We start from the raw sequence: 21,191 nt of genomic DNA, 5'->3' as shown, positions 1-21,191 counted from the left end.
TTTTAACAATTTAAAAATGTGAATCATTAGAAAAAGTTAACTCTTCAATCAAGTTTTTATTTCTTCCTGAGAAGGACAATTTGTTGTTTATTTTAGTATCGGATAAGATGCCGATCACATCTTTGCGTTATCACTACAGTGCGAATGAAGTATTCCTTGTGATAAAATAAACAGTGAAAAGCTGATTTAACATTTAACACGGTCAAAATGAGTCAACATTTCATTGAATGCATTTACTAGTACCCACTATCGCACAGAGACTGCATTTCACTAAAGTGCCTCACTGCATCAGCCGCTATCGATGCTGAGATTCGCTGCAACTAGTTCGCTATCCATAGCCATGCCATAGTTGTGGCCGCTATACGCTGCCATTGGTATCCACTGTCCCTGCATCAGCTGGCCAGGCTGCTATAGTTGCTGGAATCCGCTGCAACTAGTGCGCTATCCATTGCTACGCCACAGCTGTGGCCCTTTCGCCATCGCTGGTATCCACTGCACTGCTAATGCTGCTGCTAAGGAAGGACGACTGCTGTTGTCGTTCTCTAGAACTATTATGAGCGGCTTTGCCTGAAAAAGGCTCTTCTATAGGCCAAATAGCATGTTTTAAATTGCAAGGTATATGATTCTGTCGACCGTGCTTGAGAAGCAATCATATAACGACCAATCAGAGGACGAATTTTTCGTTTTGACAAGGCTTAACTTTTTTCAATAGTACAATAGTGTGAATAATAAAGTTACAACTATCTTCTTTTGGGAAGAATCTTAGAAGATTTTCCAATCTATTGCTGCAAGAACGAAGGAAATCCATCGAAAAATAACCGATTTATTAGCATTTGAAATTGGACATATTTTTCACATATTTCGGTTTTAGATTTTCATTTCACATCCCTATGTAGCCGAACTTCCTGAGAGAAGTATTCTACTTCAAAACGACGAAATACTTATTGTAAAGCACGTTTTTCAACCTCCATTTTATGAAATAACTTCCAAAATAGTTTCTACACATCCCAAGGGTTATATTTCAAGACATTAACAATTGGTGGAAAGATTTATTTGAAAATCCCTAACTCGGTCTAACTCGAAAAATCGTGATTGTTCTAGATTTAACTGTGGAAAACGGATTTTATGTACTCAATGTCTTCAGCAAAATTGTTTCATTGAACAAGGCCTTACTTCTGGCGTTTTTAGTTTTTTGATCAATCCACCTAACAGTTAGATAAAAAAATATTTTTCTAATTTTCAATATACCAGATTGTTTCCTTCAGCAAAGTTGTGGAAAATTTTGAAAGAAAATAATTGCTGAATACTGCGATGTCCTATCTGTACGTTGAATACGACAAAATGTAACCCTTGGAATGTGTAGAAACTATTTTGGAAGTTATTTCATAAAATGGTGCTCGAAAAACGTGCTTTACAATAAGTATTTCGTCGTTTTTGTCACTTTTTTGTACTTTACGACCTTCAAAAGGGCATTACTCAAAAATGTTCCGTACGATGATTTTGAAATTTTGGCCAGAGATTCTGGAAGTCATAACAAATCGAATGGTGTACTCAGATTCTTTGGTGCTTTTTTTATAATAACGGTCTGTGAGAACACCGTGTGCTTATTAACTACTAACAGAAACAATCAAATCTACAATGAAGAGTTAATGAATTTCCTCTTTTGGTTACACACCTAGTGGTAGGTACAGACCAAATTGACATGAGCTTGAAGTAATATTCTTTCTTCTGTGCTGGTAATAGCTTGAGCACTTGCACACTTTTTTCTACAGGACAAATAGAATTGAAAGTTGAAGAGCTGATTTTCGCCTTCCCATAATATATGCCGTTATAGCCTAGATGCAGGAATGCTCACAAGTTTGAAGAAGAGTGTTCTAATATATGGTGGTGACAGCTCGAGTATTGGCACTCTACTCGACAGGATAAAACTCAATTTATGACATAACAAGACGTCAACGATGCCTACATTTCCATTCGCCATGAAGGGTAGGGTGATGTTATGTGCTGAATGAGACCAAGTTGTGTTGAAGCCGTGATAAAATGGAAATTAGTGACTTTGGCAAGTAACAAATCAGGATGTGGTTATTTTAGTTTTCTACTCTCTTGCTCACTGTGTAGTGTCAAGTGTGTAAATGAATGATAGCTCCTCATTGTGTGTCAGATATAACCTTCTACATTTCCTCTTTAAATGTTCATTCGATGTTATTATCATTCATGATTGTTGGCAATATTGAGTACGACAGTAAAAAACATTTCCAACGTTGGAAATGTAGCTCAGATGGTAGAGCGCTTGCTGAGCCAACCGATTTTTTTTTGTCGTGTACACTAATATAATCAAATTATATCAGGGATTTTTTCATTGAATTGCAACTGTGATCAAACTCCGCTCCAGGCGTGTTCTCCTGAAAATGTTGATTTCGTTCTAGAAAATTTATTACACTTATTGCAAAATGTTCACAAAAACGTTAATTTGACTTTACGGTAACATTTCGATTTCCTTTCTCATGTCAGCCATTGCGCAGCACGAGCAGAACTTTGATGTCCCCCAGCCGCATAGTTGCAATATGCAACACGCTTTTGCGTAATAAATTGTTGCACGGCAGAGGGTGCGTATATTATTCTGATATCTGAATATTGAGAATAGGTTATGTTTCCATTTATCTCTACTACCACTACTACTCGAATACCCTCCTATACTGTCCACAGATACGCACGTATTTCGGTTGCTACATACAACCATCATCACTGCTTATGTGGACTGTTCACATAAGCCGCTGAGCTATTTAAATTGTTATCAAAGAGAAGAAAAATCATAAATATTACACTAATCGACAACCAGAACTCTTTGTCCGGACGTTCTGCTAGAGAGTAATCTCAGCGATCCGTGAAGCACAGCAGCATTCATAATAAAAACCGGAAATATAATAAACCAGTATCAAAACGACTCCGGTTGTGGTTTATGAAAAATGCAACGTATTTGAAGCAACATCACAATGCAAAGGAATTACATACAACTGCACGTGGTTTCACCGGAAAAGCTAAAGTTAATTTTTTAGTTTGCACTTCATCGCAAAACCGCAGAATTCGGAGGGATTTTTCGCGGAAAGGTGGTTCGTTTGCTACGGTTTCGTTTCGCTTTCGAATAGCAACATATCTCAGTACACATTTTGGACACCCGTAGTGTGCGGGTATGCGCAATTTTCCGCATGTGACCAACCGGTTTAAATTTGATATTCTGGTTTGTTTATTATCAACATTGCGTTCGTTGATTTTCGCATGAGTGAGAATTGCTGTGTGTGTCCACACCCAAATGCTGGGTACCGAATTTGCGGTCCAAACCGAGTAGGAAGCTTACTGTTTCCGTAACCGCTAATCATGATTTTTTTTTCGGTTATTTTCGGTGAGTGTGTAACTGGTTTCCAGGTTTGTTTTATTCATAGTTGATGATTCGTTTCATGAACTCCATGATGATGGAGTACGGTACGGTCTGCAGATCGTGCATGTGTAAAGCAAGGTGGAATGAACGAATTCTATTTAACGATGCATTATATTTGCCAAGCCTTTAGTTAAATAAAATCTGAATTGAAACGAGAACATAATCATAATTTGCAACAGAAACGATTCTATCAGGCAACTAATTTGTGTGTGCGCATTCAGTAAAGCTTAATTGGTGAATGAAATATTTTCTATTGTGGAGAACTCATTCTACTTTTACTTTAGATTTTAAAGAAGCACGCTATGCGAAAAATCGAAAGCGTTTGCATTTAGGTAACTCACCCTTCCGCTTGGGTTTAACATTAGTAACGCTAAACGTAATCCTCATCCTTCTCTAGCTTGGAAACAAACAGTCAGTATGAACAAGTTTTGTTTGTGCGTTTCCAGGCCTATGTTTGTTTTTTTTTCCTATTAATGCACCGTCACATGCGACGTTTGTTTGTTCGAATTCTAGCACAGCTTAAGAAATATTTACCGCACCCACAGCGAAGTTCTAGTTTTTAGTAATAATATAACTTTTGTCACTATTACTCACTGTTACTGTTGAAAGTTAAAAAAAGAAGATAATAATCGCAAATTAAATTAAATCGAGAAATTGGAACAGTGCTTCTGCATACAGGCTTTATCGAGTCACCGGCAGGCGGTTTCCAGGTGATTTCCACACTCAGCCCAGCCGAGACAGTCGGCACAGCCGAATCAATTTTCCAATTTCCACACCGCCTGAAAAACCGCCCGAAAAACACCAACCCAACCCCTCTTACTTGGCTCTAACCAGCCAACGCACGCGGCCAGGAGGAGGCTGAGAAATTAATAACGTTTAATGGTTTGATTTGTGAGGTGCCCGCCGCCGGGGGCTTATGGTGGCAGATTAAATAATGAAACAGCCTCCAGCAATTTGCCACTTTTCGGCTTATTCTTCGCCTACAGCTGCTTGAGCGCGCGTGGTACCTTAACAGGTGTTGAAACACCCCTTGGGGCCGCGCGGGAAGGTGCACCGCAATACGATGCGAGATCGACGCTTAATGCCGAAGTGTAAACAACGATAATCGTCTTGCGTTTTTGGTTTGCTAACAGATTGATGTTTCAATGGAGGATTGATTTTTCTCCCTCGCAGAATTACGCTCTTTCTCTCTTTCTTCCTCGTTGTTGACTTTGTCGATCGATGAACGGAGGGTTAGCTGTGCTAGTGAGAGGAGGCCCTGTTTATTTGTCGTTCGATCATGTCATGTACACGATCGATCGATCGATCGACAAGGGTTTACGTCACTGGCGGTGGTTTTGCTGGACACGTAATAATTTATTTGCTGCCGCTCGGTGAAGTCTACAGTATTTTGTGTGTTCAATGATGATAGGGTTTCCGATTGGTTACAGTAGAAATATCCTCTTTATACTTTCCAGCACTGTATTTGTGCATTGTTAAATAGATGCTCAAAGGTGTCAACATCCAGTGAATCATCTAATTATATGCTGGTTTTATTCCAATCACAATCTTGACAGCTTTTTGCTGCATTGAGGCATAAAACTCACGGCAAATACGCAGTAAATTTGGTGATTCGAATGAGTGAGGAGAAAAACTTAGTACATCAAAGCCTCGTGAACGAACGATATTCAACTCAATGCGTAACAACTAAAAGTTGTGTACGATTCCCCAAAACGGTGATAAGTACTGATAACTAGATAACAGCTTACACTGTGCAAATTTCTGATTTGAAACAAATCTGTTTATATCAGGTCATAATTTTCCTTTAGGTGATAACTAAAACCCCCAATTGGTTTCGGGGTACGCTTTTGTTCTAACAGGCCAATCGTCGCGAGGTCTGGGTATAACGACTCGAAGGGTTAAGCTCCGACAACGCAATATAATTAACTCTTTTTCAACAAATGATATTTAAAAAAAAGGGGAACAAACACAAACAGACTTGGGGTGTTATTTAAAATAGGAACAAAATTAGGGACAAATTGAAAAAAATTGAGGTTAAAATTAACACAAAATTGAGTTAACCTGATTCTGGATTGAGACGAAACAGACAAAAGTTAAGAAAACTCGATCACAAGTGAGGACAGAATCGAGAATAATTTGATAGAAAATTGTTTCGAATCTGAAGATAGAACTTAGGAAATAAATTTGAGAGAGTAAATCACGGTAAAACCCAGAATAAACTGAAGTGAAATCATGTCGAAAAATAAAAACATACTAATACCAATACCAATTGGAACAACAACTGTACCAGAGTAAGTAAAAAAAATATATAAAAAAAATTAACAAAAAATAGAGACTATATAAGAATAAAAGGGCACAAGCTCAGACAAAACTTTGATCAACAACTAGTTAAGATTACTAAGCAAATTTGATATGGAATTCAGACGAATCAAGAAAAAAATGTAAACGAAGCCAAATTGAAGTAGAATTGCATTGAAATTAAGTCTGAATTGCTGCTAATTTGGCTAGATTGGATAAAAAAGTGACAAAACCGGAAGTAACCGGAATATTCAAAATTTATTTACTAACTGAATTGCGACATCTTAGATGTTATTGGTTATTGGTACTGAGGTAGAAAACTAAGATTTCATTAAAATTGTTTCTAAATAAGGACTAAACTGTGATTAAAAAATAAAGATTGAGACAAATTCAGGACAGAGTTTATACGAATTTGAGTTAAAGTAGACACAAGATTTGGTATAAATAACTGAAGTTGAAATTAACATAGAGATGCGAGCTAGAGGAAAAATAAAACGATGTACAGGTCGGACTCGATTATCCGGAATATTTTTTTTCTGTTTGTTTTTAATTTTTGTCTTGAAATTTAACCTTTTCTCTCCGTTTTAAAATATTTGTTACCATTTCTAACCTTTTTGGAGTGATTGGGACATGTCCGACAAAAGTGAAATCAATCCATGGCTAATTAATCTTTTTTGCTTCCCAAAACTTCAGCTCTTTTTACCAGGGAGATATTTTTTGGCTACGCCGCTGCATCATACAAGTAAAATAACAAAAGAAAACAATTACCTTAGGTTCGTTGATTGAAAATTTGAATGATTATTTTTTGTAATTCAGTTATTCGGAACACTCGTTTATCCGGAGTGGGAATTTTATCGAGTTCGACCTGTACTTGAGTTTTTGTATGTTTTTTTTTGTATTTCACGTGCTTTTAATGATTCTAAACAAAAAAACATAACAAACAATACGCGACTGTTTGATTCTACGTTCCCAAAAATTTAAGCGAGACTGCATTAAGAGGTACCAAATAAAAATCGAATTATGAAAATTGGCTGATTCAAAATTTAGATACAATCGACACAAAACAAAGTAAAATTGAAACAAAGTTTCAACAAAACTGTTTTTCAACTTAAACTAAACTCCTAATGAGTTTAGTCTTAGTTGAAAAACAGTTTTGTTGTAACTTTGTTTTAATTTTACTTTGTTTAAACTCAATTACAACAATGAGGGCAATAAACTATAAGATTGGGATAAATTTAGGATTGAATTAATACAAACTGGAGTTGAAATAAACACAAAATTGAGCACAAGTCATTGTAGTTGAAATAAACATATTGAGACCGATGTATTAATTTAGACATAACTATGATCCACATATAATTAAAAATAAGACCAAGTTTAAAAAAAGAGGAAAAATTGAGAAATAATTCAGATAAACCTGCTATAAAATTGAAAGAGCGACAGAACTCCGAGATAATTAAAACAAATTTGTATCGGAATCAAGAGAAAATAGGACACAAATTTAAAGCAAGATTAGAATAAACGTATTTGATGCGCAACTAAATTTTCGCTATTTTGTTAATAGATGGCGCCAACAAGTGTTGGTCGATTTTGATCAATCCAAAATGTGTTGAACCAAGTTGAGACCTATGATAAACAAACTGCTTTGACACGTTATCAAATGATTGCCATTTGCGGAGAGTGCTACTTTTCCCGATTCAATCAAAGAAAACGGTGGTTAAAGCGCATCGAGAGTTTGAAAAACTTAACGGAAATGCTGTTCTGTTAGTTGAACAGCGTGCAGAAATTCCGTCGTTTTGAAGACGGCAGTTTCGATGTTAACGACTATCTGCGTGAAGAAATATCAAAAACCTTCGAAAACGCTGAATTGGAGTGTTTACTCGATGAAGATCCATGCCAAACGCAGGAACAGCTTGCTTCGGAACTAGAAGTTACCGGTCAAGCCATTTTCATGAGACTGAATGCTTTGGGAATAATTTAACAAGAGTTTTGGGCTTCTTGGGATTTGAAGCCAAGGGATTGTCGCTTTGTCACCTGCGAACAACTGCTCAGGCAATAAAAAACTAAGGGAATGCTGAATCTAAGCTCCATGACGGTTGATGAAAAATGGATTTATCGAAGCTTTCCAAAGAAGAAAGTCATGGCGATTGCTCGGTCAAGCTTCTATGCCGTCGGATCGGCCGCATATGCACTCTGTGATAGCTGTACTGTGTATTCCCGACAAATACACAGATCAATGTTATTGATTATGAGATGTTGAAGCCAAACAAAACCATCACAGGAGAATGGTATTGACTTCAAATAATGCGATCGAAAAATGGCCAAAATAGGATCGAGGCAGAAAAAAGTGGTTCGTAGAGTAGAGTCGTTAAAACTTACACACTTCAATTTTTTGCCGGGTCCCGGTAAATTATTGCCGAGAACGGTACCACTGAGTGCTCGGTTAAAAAAATAATGACAGTTACCATATTTTTTCGTGAATCTCGGTTCAACCGGATATTTTGTGCCGAAATTTCAGATAGGTGAATCGAGATTTACGAATAAATATGACAGCTGCCTTTATTTTTTTAACTGAGTAGTGCCGTTCTCGGCAACAAATTACCGAAACCCGGCATAAATTTTAAGTGTGTATATTAACGGGAAGTCCTACCTTACTCGCCATATTTCCCAGACATTGCACTTTCCGATTATGACTCAATTCGTTCGATGACACATAGTCTGGCTGATCAGTAGGTCTGCTCTCATGAAGACCTCAAAAATCACCTGAATTGCGGTTAACCTAGAAAGACGAACGCTTTCATACTGGTATCCGAGCTCTGGCAGAAAGATGGGACGAAGTTGCAGCTAGTTGATTTATAGTAGCATTTATATTTAGAAAAAAAAAAAACGGTGAAATAAATTGAAACAGAAGAATTAAAGTCTAATTGAGACTGAGACAAAACTGAGAATGGAACAAACACGTATTCGGATTGAATGAAAGTATAAAACAAGATACCAATCTTAATTACAACAATAAAATTTGTTTAAAAATCAAATTGAAAGCAAAATTGACACAAAATAAAAGTTGGCAAGGAAAGTAAAATTGGTAATAATACTATCAAGGAAAAAATATAGTGTAAATTTGAGTATGACCAATCAAAATAGCAAAATTGATAAAATAGTGCTAACGTTTACGTAAGAGAAATGGACAAAAATTGCCGATTTTTCATAGGTTTACCTTCGCACACACTGACGAAACTACCTATGCAGCGTCAATCATAGTAACCCTTGAGTTAACAGAAAAATTTCGACAGTTCTATCAGTCGAACTCTAATCGTGCGCGTTCAAAGAACGGTACTCCGTCGCGTCAAAAAACGGTGCTTTGTTGACGCTGGATACGCCCGTTCCGACATCTACAACATCTCGGACTATTGGACAACAATCAGAGCATCGAAAGAAAGCCCGGGTCCGGACGGCCGACGACCCTGAGTGACAAGAAGCTCCAAGTTGAAGAGGAAGACCGAGAGAAAAATAGCTATATCGCTGCGTGCGCTTGGCCGAGAGGTCGCTGCAACCGGCCAAACATTGAAAAAGTACCTAGCGAACATGGACATACATATCAGGAAGTGACAGTTTTATCCACTGGTCTCGGGTCTGCAGGCAATGACGCAGCGACAGCGCTGAATAAGATGGTCAAGTCGCTTCTCGTGGCAAATCGCGACTTGGCAGTGTTGATGGACGATGAGACCTGTCTGATCCTGAATGGCAACGACTGGCAAGGCACTTCTTATTTGACTTCCCCACAAAAGAAGTGAGCATCGAAGTGAAGTTCATTTCACACACGAAGTTCCCCAAGAAGATGTAGCTGTGGCTGACAATTTTCTTTCGCTTCAAACTGGCCGTAAACGGAGAAATTTATAGTACGTGGTAGCTGCCGGAAATTGGATTGAGAAATATCAAACGCGGTGTTCTGGCCAAATCTGCGATTGTTGGAAGAGATGGAGCAGCTGAATATCGATGTAGTATCCAAGTCGGCAAACCCTTCCAACGTCCCCCAGTTGCGTCCCATCGAGAATTTCTGGACAAACCTGAAGTGTAAGATCTACTCCAACTATTTTGTCGTGAGAACTTTTGTCTATTGAGACAAAATTGAAAAATATAAGGCAAAACTTATAAAAAGGCAAAAAGTAGAAATAAAATTGAGAGTGCATTGCGAAAAAATTTAGAAAGGAAACATGCCGGAATAAAAAAGATACAAAATTGAAACAAAGTTCGGCCAAATCATAAACCAGTCGTCGTAGGTTCCGGTCTCGGCTCGGGAGAGACTAGTTTTGTCAGTAGGATCGTAGAGCTAGCCCCGCAATTAAACAAAAGGTCAAGTTTCGTATTGGAAAGAAACTTTTTTTAAGACTAAATTGAGACATTTGACAAAAGTACAATTTAATTAGCAGGATTGAAGCTGCAAAAGAAATCAAGACTAAATTTGGGCCGAATTGAGACAACACTGACACAAAATTAGGAAATTGTGAAAATTTTTTTTTGGTAAAATCGAGACAACAACAAATTCAAGTCCGAATTAAGACCTAATTGATGCTAACGCGTGAGTAAATTAAGACAGAATCGATCCTAAGCTCAGAGAAAATTGTCACGAAATAAATCAAATTTGAAACAAGATCTTAGCATTAGTTAAATTCGATTTTTGAAAAAAAAATTTCAACAAAATAATTTTTCAGTTTGGACTAAAATGTATATGATAAACTTAGGACTGCATTGTAACTTAAAAGGGAGAGAAAAATTAAAAGTTTAATTGAAAAACGAATAGTAACCCGCATCTCAAACGAAATGAAGTAGTGCTATTTTAATCGTACTTTGATGTTTTCTCGCAAAAAACCCTATCTCGATGGAGCTCAACCTAAAAAAATGAACTTCAAACTCTTGTTACTCATCACCTATTGCACAATTAACACAAACTGCATTGCATATTAAAGATCAATCTGTTCTCTAACCATTGTTAAACCTAAACCAAAGTTTAAATCGCATCACCTGTCGGGACAAATTGAACTTTCAAATCACTTGAACTTGAATCAACAAAAAGCTGGGAATCAAATCACAAGTCAAAATTAGGAAAAACGGAAGTATACAGAGTGTCGCCGTAAAGGGATACACACATTTGAGAGCCTCTTTTCGCACTGGTAGGCCCTGTAATCAGCTGTGTTTGTTTTGATTCCTGAAGACTGAAGACGCACGTTGCTTTTTCATATGAAAGATTGTTTGCATTGGAGGCTGTTTGGAACAAGCAGAACGATTCTGTGTATGGAGCATGTCTTCGTGATATTCCAACCGAAAAAGAGAAGTGGAACGATTACAGAATGCTTCAGCTGTGGTGGTTTGGGAAGCAATGCCCAACATAGAAAAGGTATGAAAATTATTGAATAGTACTATCAGTAACACGTCATATAAGACCATTTGCTGCCGTATGATAAGGAATTATTCGAAGAAGTAACTTTTTGCATTCAACAAGATGCAGTGTCAGCCAGTTGTTTGCAGCACCTCTAAATGGGCCGCATTTTCTCCTCAGTTGAATAATTGGACTTCCGCATTTTGAGGTATATGCTAGATAAGCTGAGTGAAGTAAAACACAGGACTTTGCACACTTGTCGTGCGTGCAGCTTCTGATAATTTTGAGAAGCGTTCGCGGACCGTTATCAAATGCAATGGCGAAAGATTGGAAATGCACTGATTCAACTGTAACTTTACTACTCTACCATGATAATAAAAAAGAACCAGGGAAGAAACATGCATCTGTTTTAATTTTATGGCATTAATGAAGTGTATCACTTTTACGGTGACCCAGTACATTGTGCAAGTTTAGTCAAAATTACAATAAAATTTTAGTCTAAATTGAACAGGTTAAGGCTACATTAGAATAAAATAAAGAAAACCGAGTTTGGACTGAATAAAGACCAAATTTATGTACAGTGCGAACACAGTCACAATTCAGTCATTGATCATTGATGAAATTTCCGTCGAAGAAAAGAACTAAATCAGAGGCGACGCGTGACCAAGTGGGCTACCTGTTCAATCAACATTTGCAACACTAAAACAACAGTATCGTGATAACAGTTTCGAAAACTTTCATCTCTCTACATTTATCTATATGGCAAAGAATTTCTACGGTCTATTATGACCGCGAGTTTTCCGTTAATTTTCTCGTAGAATAATGATATCTGCATCATTTCATGGAGGAAATCTTCATCCACATTTATCACATCATGATTCTCAATGATCGGTTTTAGTCATAAATAAGTCTGGATCCGTCGAAGAACTAGAAAAGTTCGCTCGACGGATGGCGTTGTGATATGCAATGTCAGTATCATTCAGGTTTTTTCCAACGATAATTGAAATTATGTTTATGATCTATTTGCCTCTAAACTTTTCGCATGAGTAAAAAACCTATTTTTGTTCAATGCTAAAGCGTTTCTTTTGACGATTTTGAAATTTTAAACTAAAAAGAAAGCAGCGCGTAAGAAGACAAACGTTTACTATGCGGACTATGCGAGGTTCAAGTTTTCGAATGAACAAAATGGGTGTAGAGGTTTTAATGAAACTATACATCGACGGAAGAATTCCACCACATTGACAGAAATAATGAATGAATTTGCTCGTTTTTCATTTGCACTACGAAAGCTCTGAAGATGGATCTGCGAACTCTCGCGGCCACGTGGTCTCTCTCAAATTTTAATGACGTCGAGAGAAGAAACAGAAAGGCATAACGAAACAGATTACCAGACACTAAAGAGAGGAGGTGTGTAATGTATGTTTTCTCTCGCTGACATCGGTTTTGTTCAGCAGAAAGTTTGAACCAAAAATGTCACTTTTACGCGAGGCGTCGCATTAGTAGTGGTGAGCATGAATGACTGCGTCTACCCTGCCGCACTTGAAGGTGCAGAGAAGTGTTGAACGACGGTTAGTTCAGGTGAAAAGTCTGAACAAACAGTAGTCATTATTGCGTGTGGCCGTGTGGGTTGCGTTGCGCGTGAGTTGTATGGCGTAGTCTGAAATGTAGCCCATCAGGTTACATTCTTCACGGTGCATACATTTCCACTATGTAGAAAATGAAATAAGGATGTTCGGGATAACATTGAAATTACAAATAAATTACTCCGACGATTTTTCATCCACTCTACAAATGTGAAAAAATCACTTTTTTTCTGAGATTGTCTACCTGTCCTATGAAAAGGTTGAACAGGTGGACGAGACGCCTCTGAACTAAATTCATATAATAATACTAAAGTTATCAGTATTTTCATTTCTTATCAAAATTATACATTCCACGTGATATTAGACAGCAAACGTGACGCTAGCTTTGTTATTAACTTTGCTAAGTGATGATCTATAGCTGTTAAGCTATGATTTGCACGGACTTAGCTCTAATGTCCTACACTGACGTCGTAAGATTCGACACGTCTGATGATCCACCGCGGTTATCCGTTCATTAGTTTGTTACGTTCCCCTCCCGGGCTATTCCGAAGCAGTTGTCTTTACACTGAAAATGTTTTTTCGTTATTCCACTCATGCACATTTCGTAAACAAGAAATTCGTAGATTGTACAGCACTTTTGTTAATTGTATATAACGTTCGTATTACAAGTTATCGATTGGAATTGCAACATTACGCATGATTTGTATAATTCGCGAATGTACTTTCGTACGAACATGGATAGCAACGATAATTATACGAAAACTTTCGTTCATAATACCTACATATACTAGCAGCACTTATTCCATTACAGAGCGTTCATTCATTTCGTCGCCATTGTTTAATTCGGTTGATAGAAAAACGGTTGTTAGGTGTTTTTTGATATTCAGTGCAAAAAATCATCGTTCCGGAGATTAAAAGCTGTTAATACCAGCAGAATTCAAGCAGGGAATAAAACCTTGGTAAGTTGTTACGATTTTTTGGTCCAATCCTAATCCATTCGAATAGCATAGAAAAGTTGCGTCATTCAAGATCATCAGTGTTGTGATTGTCTACCAAATTTTCTGTCATGCCAAGATTAAATTTAACATACATTCGAATTTCAGGCTAGTAGAAACATAGGTACCTCGCTCTAAAATACGAAAAACAAACATAGTGTGTGCATCTCAGCTTATAGAGAAAAAATGAATTGCTTTGTATGTGGTATTCACTTTGATTCTATTCCATTCATGAGAAAACATTTTCGCCTGTTTCATGATCTACCTGAAAAACATAATTATCAATGCACATTTCATGGTCGATGCAACACTTTGCTCGGAAGCCTGAGTTCATTAACACGTCACTACAAAGATCACATTGAAGCACAATCCACTAATCATCCAAATAATGAAATTGATACTCTGAATCACCCAGCTCTGACTTTACATAGTACTGCATTCTTCGATCCATTACCTTCATCTATTTCACAAGAAAACCAACATACATTCAAATCGACGCCAGTATCAGATACCTATCACTCATCTATGTTGTCTTCGGGAGACTTCCTCTACGATAATGCTTCAGTTGATGAGTGTGGTGTGAAATTTACACTCAACCTCCACAATAACAACAATTTTTCACGAACAGACGTTTTGAACATCCAAAAAAGTGTTATAAAAGACATTGTTAATCCGATTGTTGGCTCCGTTAACACATTTTTAACTCAGTACTGCAACACAAACGATCTGGAAAATCGCTTACGATTAACATCACTTATTCATGAAATTTCAAATCCGTTCTACAAATGTGAAAATGAGCAACAATTGTTCAGTTGGCTTCTACAAAGTGACAACGTCTGCGATTACGAAGTATTCGAAATTAACAAAGAGATTGCAGAACGATACCGACGAGGAGAACTTGTCTATGATGAAGTTGATGTAACGGGAGTTTTGCTACCTATGTCATTCCAATTTCGAAAAGTTTTTGAAAAAAATTCCTTGCTCCTAAATACTCTTAGCAATATGAAATCAATCAGTGAATCAAATACAAATACACATTTCATCAATGGGGCATTATGGCGAGCAAAAAGTAAACCTTTCATTGATACGGGTAAAATTGTCTTGCCGTTTTTTCTATACATTGATGATTCAGAAATCAACAACGCCCTTGGTACACATACTGATCCGGTATCATTCGTATATTATTCTTTTCCGGTTGTAGAGAACTCAGACATCTACTTGGCAGCAGTTATAAAAGGAAAAGACTATAAAGAGTTCGGTAACGAAAAATGTCTTAATGCTTTGATCAGGTCTATCCGGGATATTGAGGAAAATGGAATTCTCATAGAAACGACTGAGGGAAAGAAACTCGTGTACTTTGTCCTAGCTCTTTTCGTTGGAGACAATTTGGGCCTGAATAAAGTTCTAGGATTCACATCATCCTTCAACCACACATTTTTCTGTAGATTTTGCAAAACTCCTAAGCCCATCACACACACATTGTCCACAGATAATCTGAGTTTAGCTCGTAATCCTGAAAATTATTCTGCAGATGTTGTAGCCAACGATCTCAGTTTAACAGGTGTGCAAGAACATTGCATATTTAATAACATAAAATCTTTCAACGTAACTACCAACTATGCAGTAGATTTGATGCATGATGTTTTTGAAGGTGTATGTCATTATGATATCTGTCATGTTATCAATTATTTCGTTTCAATGAAATATCTAACACTTGAAACACTGAATACACGCAAACACATGTTCAACTATGGAGAAATAAAAATTGACCACGTAACTCCTGAAATTACACAAAATCATTTGAATAAGTTCCGTTTAAAAATGACTGCAAGAGAGATGATGTGTTTTATACATCTGTTTCCTTTAATGGTCGGTGACCTTATTCCGGACGATGATGATGTATGGTCCTTTATTCTGAAATTCCTAGAGCTGATTGACATTCTTCTCTGTTTTGAAATTTCATGCGATTTAGCAGAACGACTGCGTATTTTAATTACCGAACACCATCAAGATTACGTTCGACTCTTCAAAGATACCTTGAAGCCAAAACACCATATGCTTCTACATTATTATTAAGTGATTCTGCAGTCAGGTCCTCCAAGGCATTACTGGTCTTTTCGTTTTGAAGCGAAGCATAAGGAATTCAAAACGTACGCTCGTAATATAACTAGCCGCAAGAACATATGCATCTCCATAGCGAAAAAGTATCAACTGAAATTTGCTCATTTTATAAATGAGCCTGTTAAGCCAGTATACATCGTACAGTCTCATCATGCTATCATCACAACACATTTTGATTTGATACAAGCGTTCTGCAAGAAACAAAATTTTGATGGAAACAATTTCCGTTGTTATTCCAAATGTGTGTATAAGTCCAAAAAGTATAAACAGGGATATTTTGTGTGTCAATATTTGGATGCAACTTCTGTCGAAAATGTGGTAGTTTTTGAAATAAATGAGGTAATTTTATTCGGCTACTCCCCAACTATACACGTTGTTTGTAAACGAATTGAAATGATAAATTATTATGAGCACTACGCTGCTTATGCAATCGAAACGTGCAATTCCACGAAACAAAGCAAATACTACATACTTAGCGTTGATAATCTAGCTGGCCCTCCTATTAACCTTCATAAAACAGCTCGGGGGTTGAACATGATTAGGCCGAAACAATATTGCTAAATAACATATTCGAACAGAAAATTGTACGTTTATTGTACTTACATGTCGCAAAGAAAAACTCTAACGCATAATGGAACACTCGGAAGAAACTAACAGTATGGGAACGGTAGTAGTATCAACGCAAGCCACTTCAGACGAAGAACCATCGCAATTTGTGAACATAGAAGATTTTGAACAAATTCCGATTATAAGCGTTATGAATGTTGAAAACAATAATTCTACCTCAAACACGAATGAAAACGAAACCCCCGCGGATGATACATTTACGTGCCAACAACTTATACAGAAGTATGCAAGCTCTAATGCCGATATACTTGAATTGTATGCGTTGCTTAATAGCTGGAATCTAGGAGATCTGTTCCCGTATTGCTGTCGTAAGTTGAATTTATTTTCCCGAACGTTTTTCAGACACTGTATCAGTCTTAATTGTTCATTCATAAATAGGCCAACACTTGTACGTCGGTGTGCTGAGACATCTTACTCCGGAAATGGCTATATCAATTTTGAACCAACCGTGTATCCCTCTGGGGGCACAAGTTGAATTCTATCACCACTGGCACAACTGGATGGAATCTGCGCGTTCAACAATCGACGTCGAGAAAGCCGAATGTAATCCTGAAAACGATTTAACATTACGAGCAAATCTTCGATGAACGAATCAAATTCAGCACAACAGTCCAGAGCTATGGAAGCTCCGCTTGATTTGAACACCATATTAAAGTCAAATCAGTATGGTTTAAATTTGATTGCTACATTCAACCGGGACAAAATTCTCAACGATAATCTTCGCAAGCTGATGTTGGAATCCATCCTTCAGTTCTGTATTGAAAACAAACACGATTTAACAGTCAAAGACTGTTCTGTATTGGCGGCACAAATAGTCCAGGTTTTTCCAGGAGAAGTAATGGTATGTATAATGGACACTCCACTTCACTATCTTTATCTCTTTTGATTTTGAGTGTAAACAGCGGACGGAAAAGCTGAGTTAGTAAAAAGTAACCTTATTTGAAATTGTTTAGCGCTCTCTGTATTTGGCAACTTCGTGAGAGCGAGCTATTGTCAGCTACTGATTAATAGATTTGAAGAACCTTACAATCAGTTCAGGTTGAGCATGATACATATACATATACAATATATGGCTGTGTTCCAATTGAAGACGCGCAAGGCAATTGGTGAATGAACCAGTCTGGCGAAAATATTCAAAAGGACTTAGGGTAGCGAACGGCTTCGGCAGTGGTTTGCTGCAGCAATCTTACGAAGAATTCTGCCGATGAAAACCACTGCCGAAGCCGTTCGCCACCCTTTGTGCTTTTGAAATCAAAGTTCAAAATGTTATCTACTCGAATCTTTTAGAACTCCCACGCGAACATACATCATAATCAGAAAGGAAAAACTGTTAGGTACTCGATAGTGGTGTTAGTTTGCGTGGGAGTGCATTTGATCTTCCTTCACTAAAACACATAAGTCCTTTCGAAAATTTTCTCCAGAAGTACGATATAAACAAACTTTTGTTTCTTTGCAAAAGGTGGAAAATGTTCTTCACTTGTTATACACATTTTCAGTCTAAGCTCTTGAAGGAAAGTATGTAGCGTAGTTTTTTTAAATTACATATTGAATATTCATGCAACTGAACATAAGGGTTTTTTTTCATAACATAACATAATTTTCTCTTCACCTGTTTCGCTTAACAATATCATGAAAATTTCTTGGCTTTTCTATCAAATTTTTTCGATACGGTCAGTGTTCCAGAAACGTCAGAAGAAAAATAGGCCGTATAATATCCACGTTCTTAAATGTTTGCTCGATTACTACCGGCATATTTCTAAAAGCATATGTTAATGATTGACCACTAGACTCACGGGATGAGAACATAGATTCTTTTATCGAACATCTGTTGTTTGATACCTGTAAAACAATTGTAGACTATGACATTGTTTTCGTAACTCACATTATAATATTAATATTATAAGTACCTAAGATTCTCTGGATTTTATTCACCTTCTCATACATTCCCAAACAACTGAAACACTTTGAAGTTTTGACAGATTGCTACTGTACACGCTCGTGGAAAATAACTGTAGAATGAATAAAATTTGACGCATTTTCGTAAAAAGTTGAGCAACCTAGGGGCAAGACACTATTGATATATTGCGAAATATTTCCAATATTCAATATAACAAAGTATTTATCGTTCCATTCCATTCTCCATCATATCATAGCTCATTGACGTTACATTATCGTTGAAGGGATGTCATTGTGACAGAGAAACGATAAAAATCAAAAATATATTAACCAATATCATTATACCTAACAACTTGGGTACGACACTTTGAACATTTCAATGAATACAATCTTTTTTTGTGTTATATTTCAAAAATATCTGAAGCTGACTGAACTAGTCTAAAACTTGTAAGCGGTAATATGAGGTTACTTAAAAAATGCTCTCATTTTTCAATAGGCGTACTACTTCGTTGAAAGGAAAAATAGCGCACCGTTGGGTAAACTCTACCACAAATATCGAAACTGGAAAAGCAATCTCAACCGCAAATCAAGCTTAGAAAAAAGCACGAAGTCCATAGTTGGAAATCCTTCAAAAAGGTTTACAACTGAAAAAGACGAAGAAATTCATATCCGCGCTCTGAGACATGAAATGGCTACCATGAGCTACGATGAAAAGCTTGCGCATTGGGTGGGATGTGCTGCAACGCGGTTGAACATAAATCAGAATCAAAACAACCCGCAATCCGCAAGCAAAATATTTGACCTTTGGCCACAGTTCAAAAATCCAGATGGCTATAGGATGGTTTGTTTGTTTCTTAATTATGATTTGTCACTAGACTAATTTGTAATTTTTCTTATAGATCGAAGCTGATTTTGTATTTATACACGGTCAGAAAAACGAATTACTTGATTCCCTTGACGCGTTCGTAGATGTGATGGTGGAGGAAATATTCCCGAAACATCGTGAGTCGTTCAAGTCATCTGAAGACAACGACATGTTGAACAAACTTTCTGACAAAAGCAACAATCTATCACAAAGTACAAAAATCAAGTAATGAATTAGACCTAAGTTGTTTATATAATATTTTATATACTTCAGACTCGTCAGCCGCTATGACGTTCCGTCTTATGCAAATGCTACTACCTTTTTCGCGGATTGAGAAGAAGTTAACAACAGATCCTAAACGACGATTCTACAGTATTCAGGAATCGAGAGAGGCGTTCCTAACTATTTGCGCTACTGAAACCGAGTATAAACAGAAATATGATGAGAAAGTGAAGCGTGAGTCCTGTATTCCACCTTTTATGACACTTATTGGAACTATAGAGAACTTCCATTCAATCATGGTAGACTTTGAGAACATAACATATAAGTACTACAGCTTTGCAAAGGCTGTAGATGTATGTTTCAAAGCATACCAGCTGTTTAACATTGCTTACCCACCCAAGTGTGAGCACTTGTGGGATTTTTTGAACAGAGAATTCTACAAATTGGAATACGATGGTGCAAGAACGAAACCACATACTTTCGTACTACTAAATGAACTTAACGGTAAGTTTGATAATTCTTGATGTTCATAACATAGAACTGCACATTTTTTAAATTTAATTCATGTTTTTTAGCTGCAAAAATCAGAAGATCTACGCAACCAGCTGCCGATGCCTGAATTTTCGTTTGCTATAATTTTAGGTTATTTGAAACATCTTCAACATCCTAAAAAATTATATGGATATGAATATACTTGAGTCAAATTTACTTTATTCAAAATATCAGAATTCATGAAATAAAAAAATACAGTCACGTTATTTATGTTTTTTTTCAAGTATTGAGAAACAAACTACAATACAAAGCTTAAACCCTAACGACAACGTTTCTCATAATATTGCGTACGTTTCCGTCAAGTTCGTTATCCAGAGAAATATCCTGTTTCGGAGAATTCTGATTTTCTCAATACTTAAAAATAATCCTTTCTTACCACTAGCGCCCCGACATATATAGCACAACTACATATGAACCCATCTTCTTGAAAACGAAAGACATAAGGATCATCCGAAATTTATAACTGACCTATGATATCTTTTTCTAGACACATTGGGGTTATCATTACGCAAATTTTATGGATTCTGGAAGTCCATTTTCTCCTCTTTCCGATAGGACATTGGATTCAGAATAGTACGAAAAATGTATGCAGCGTACATAATTGTCTGTACATTGTACGAAATATAGTCGAAAGTTTACGAATAGTTTTTAAACTGTACTACTAGGTTCGTTAGTGGTACGAATGTTCTAGTAGAAGTACGTAGTTGTTTTGTACATGCTACAAAAAACGTAAGCATGAGTAATTACTTGAACAAAATTTTTGTGTTCTGTTATTTTGATTTCGTAGAATGTATATATTGTTGCGTACGCTTACTAATTTTTCGTACTATTTACATTATGCAGCGTTTATTTGTACGATTGATTTAGTTCATTTTAAAAACCTTTCGTCATGTATACGAATAGAAATCTGTTACAATGCTGACAGTTCTAACGAAAGTACCTCCATATTTATTACGCATTGGTTTCGTTGCAGAAAACAACAAAAGGTTTTGTATGTAAAACGAACGTTTTCGTGGAATAAACTAAAATATATTTTCAGTGTAGTTGCAATTACAGGCCGTTATCCGACCGCCTCATCATGTCACGTAACAGGTGCATAAAAGTTCACCTATTACGCACTGAATGAAGAAGATACTACACTGCACTGTCGAGTGTAGTAGAGTGAAGGAAGTGTTCGCAACTGCTGCTGCAAGGGTCGCCATCATAATTAAAACAGTCG

At 36.8% G+C, this 21,191-nt stretch overlaps 2 protein-coding genes across 27 annotated transcripts in view; one reads left to right on the top strand and one right to left on the bottom strand.

The window, feature by feature from the left end:
* LOC129724619 (sorbin and SH3 domain-containing protein 1) overlaps positions 1 to 21,191 on the bottom strand; it is a 255,649-nt gene that overhangs the window by 22,425 nt on the left and 212,033 nt on the right. Inside the window, exon 1 of one of the 26 annotated variants that reach the window (XM_055679663.1) lies at positions 3,778 to 3,800. The exons of the other annotated variants lie outside the window; for them this stretch is intronic. The gene's annotated coding sequence lies outside the window, so the exon portion shown is untranslated. Of the gene's footprint in view, positions 1 to 3,777; positions 3,801 to 21,191 lie in introns of those variants that run through there. 26 annotated transcript variants of the gene reach the window in all.
* Positions 16,216 to 17,557, top strand: LOC129724621 (uncharacterized). The gene is made up of 2 exons (XM_055679665.1): positions 16,216 to 16,745; positions 16,816 to 17,557. The coding sequence occupies exons 1-2, from the start codon at positions 16,442 to 16,444 to the stop codon at positions 17,022 to 17,024; spliced, it is 513 nt and encodes a 170-aa protein (XP_055535640.1). The 5' UTR covers positions 16,216 to 16,441; the 3' UTR covers positions 17,025 to 17,557.

The sequence above is a fragment of the Wyeomyia smithii genome, chromosome 2, assembly GCF_029784165.1.
Source record: "Wyeomyia smithii strain HCP4-BCI-WySm-NY-G18 chromosome 2, ASM2978416v1, whole genome shotgun sequence".
In the NCBI taxonomy this organism is placed as follows: domain Eukaryota; kingdom Metazoa; phylum Arthropoda; class Insecta; order Diptera; family Culicidae; genus Wyeomyia; species Wyeomyia smithii.
Note: the sequence above shows the minus strand (reverse complement) of the source record. Positions and strands in the feature narration are given on the sequence as shown.

Bases quoted from the DNA above. Each gene is read 5' to 3' on its own strand.
- LOC129724621 (XM_055679665.1), top strand. From the start codon at position 16,442: ATGGAACACTCGGAAGAAACTAACAGTATGGGAACGGTAGTAGTATCA. The intron at 16,746-16,815 runs GTAAGTTGAATT...ATTCATAAATAG, and splicing joins TCTGTTCCCGTATTGCTGTC to GCCAACACTTGTACGTCGGT.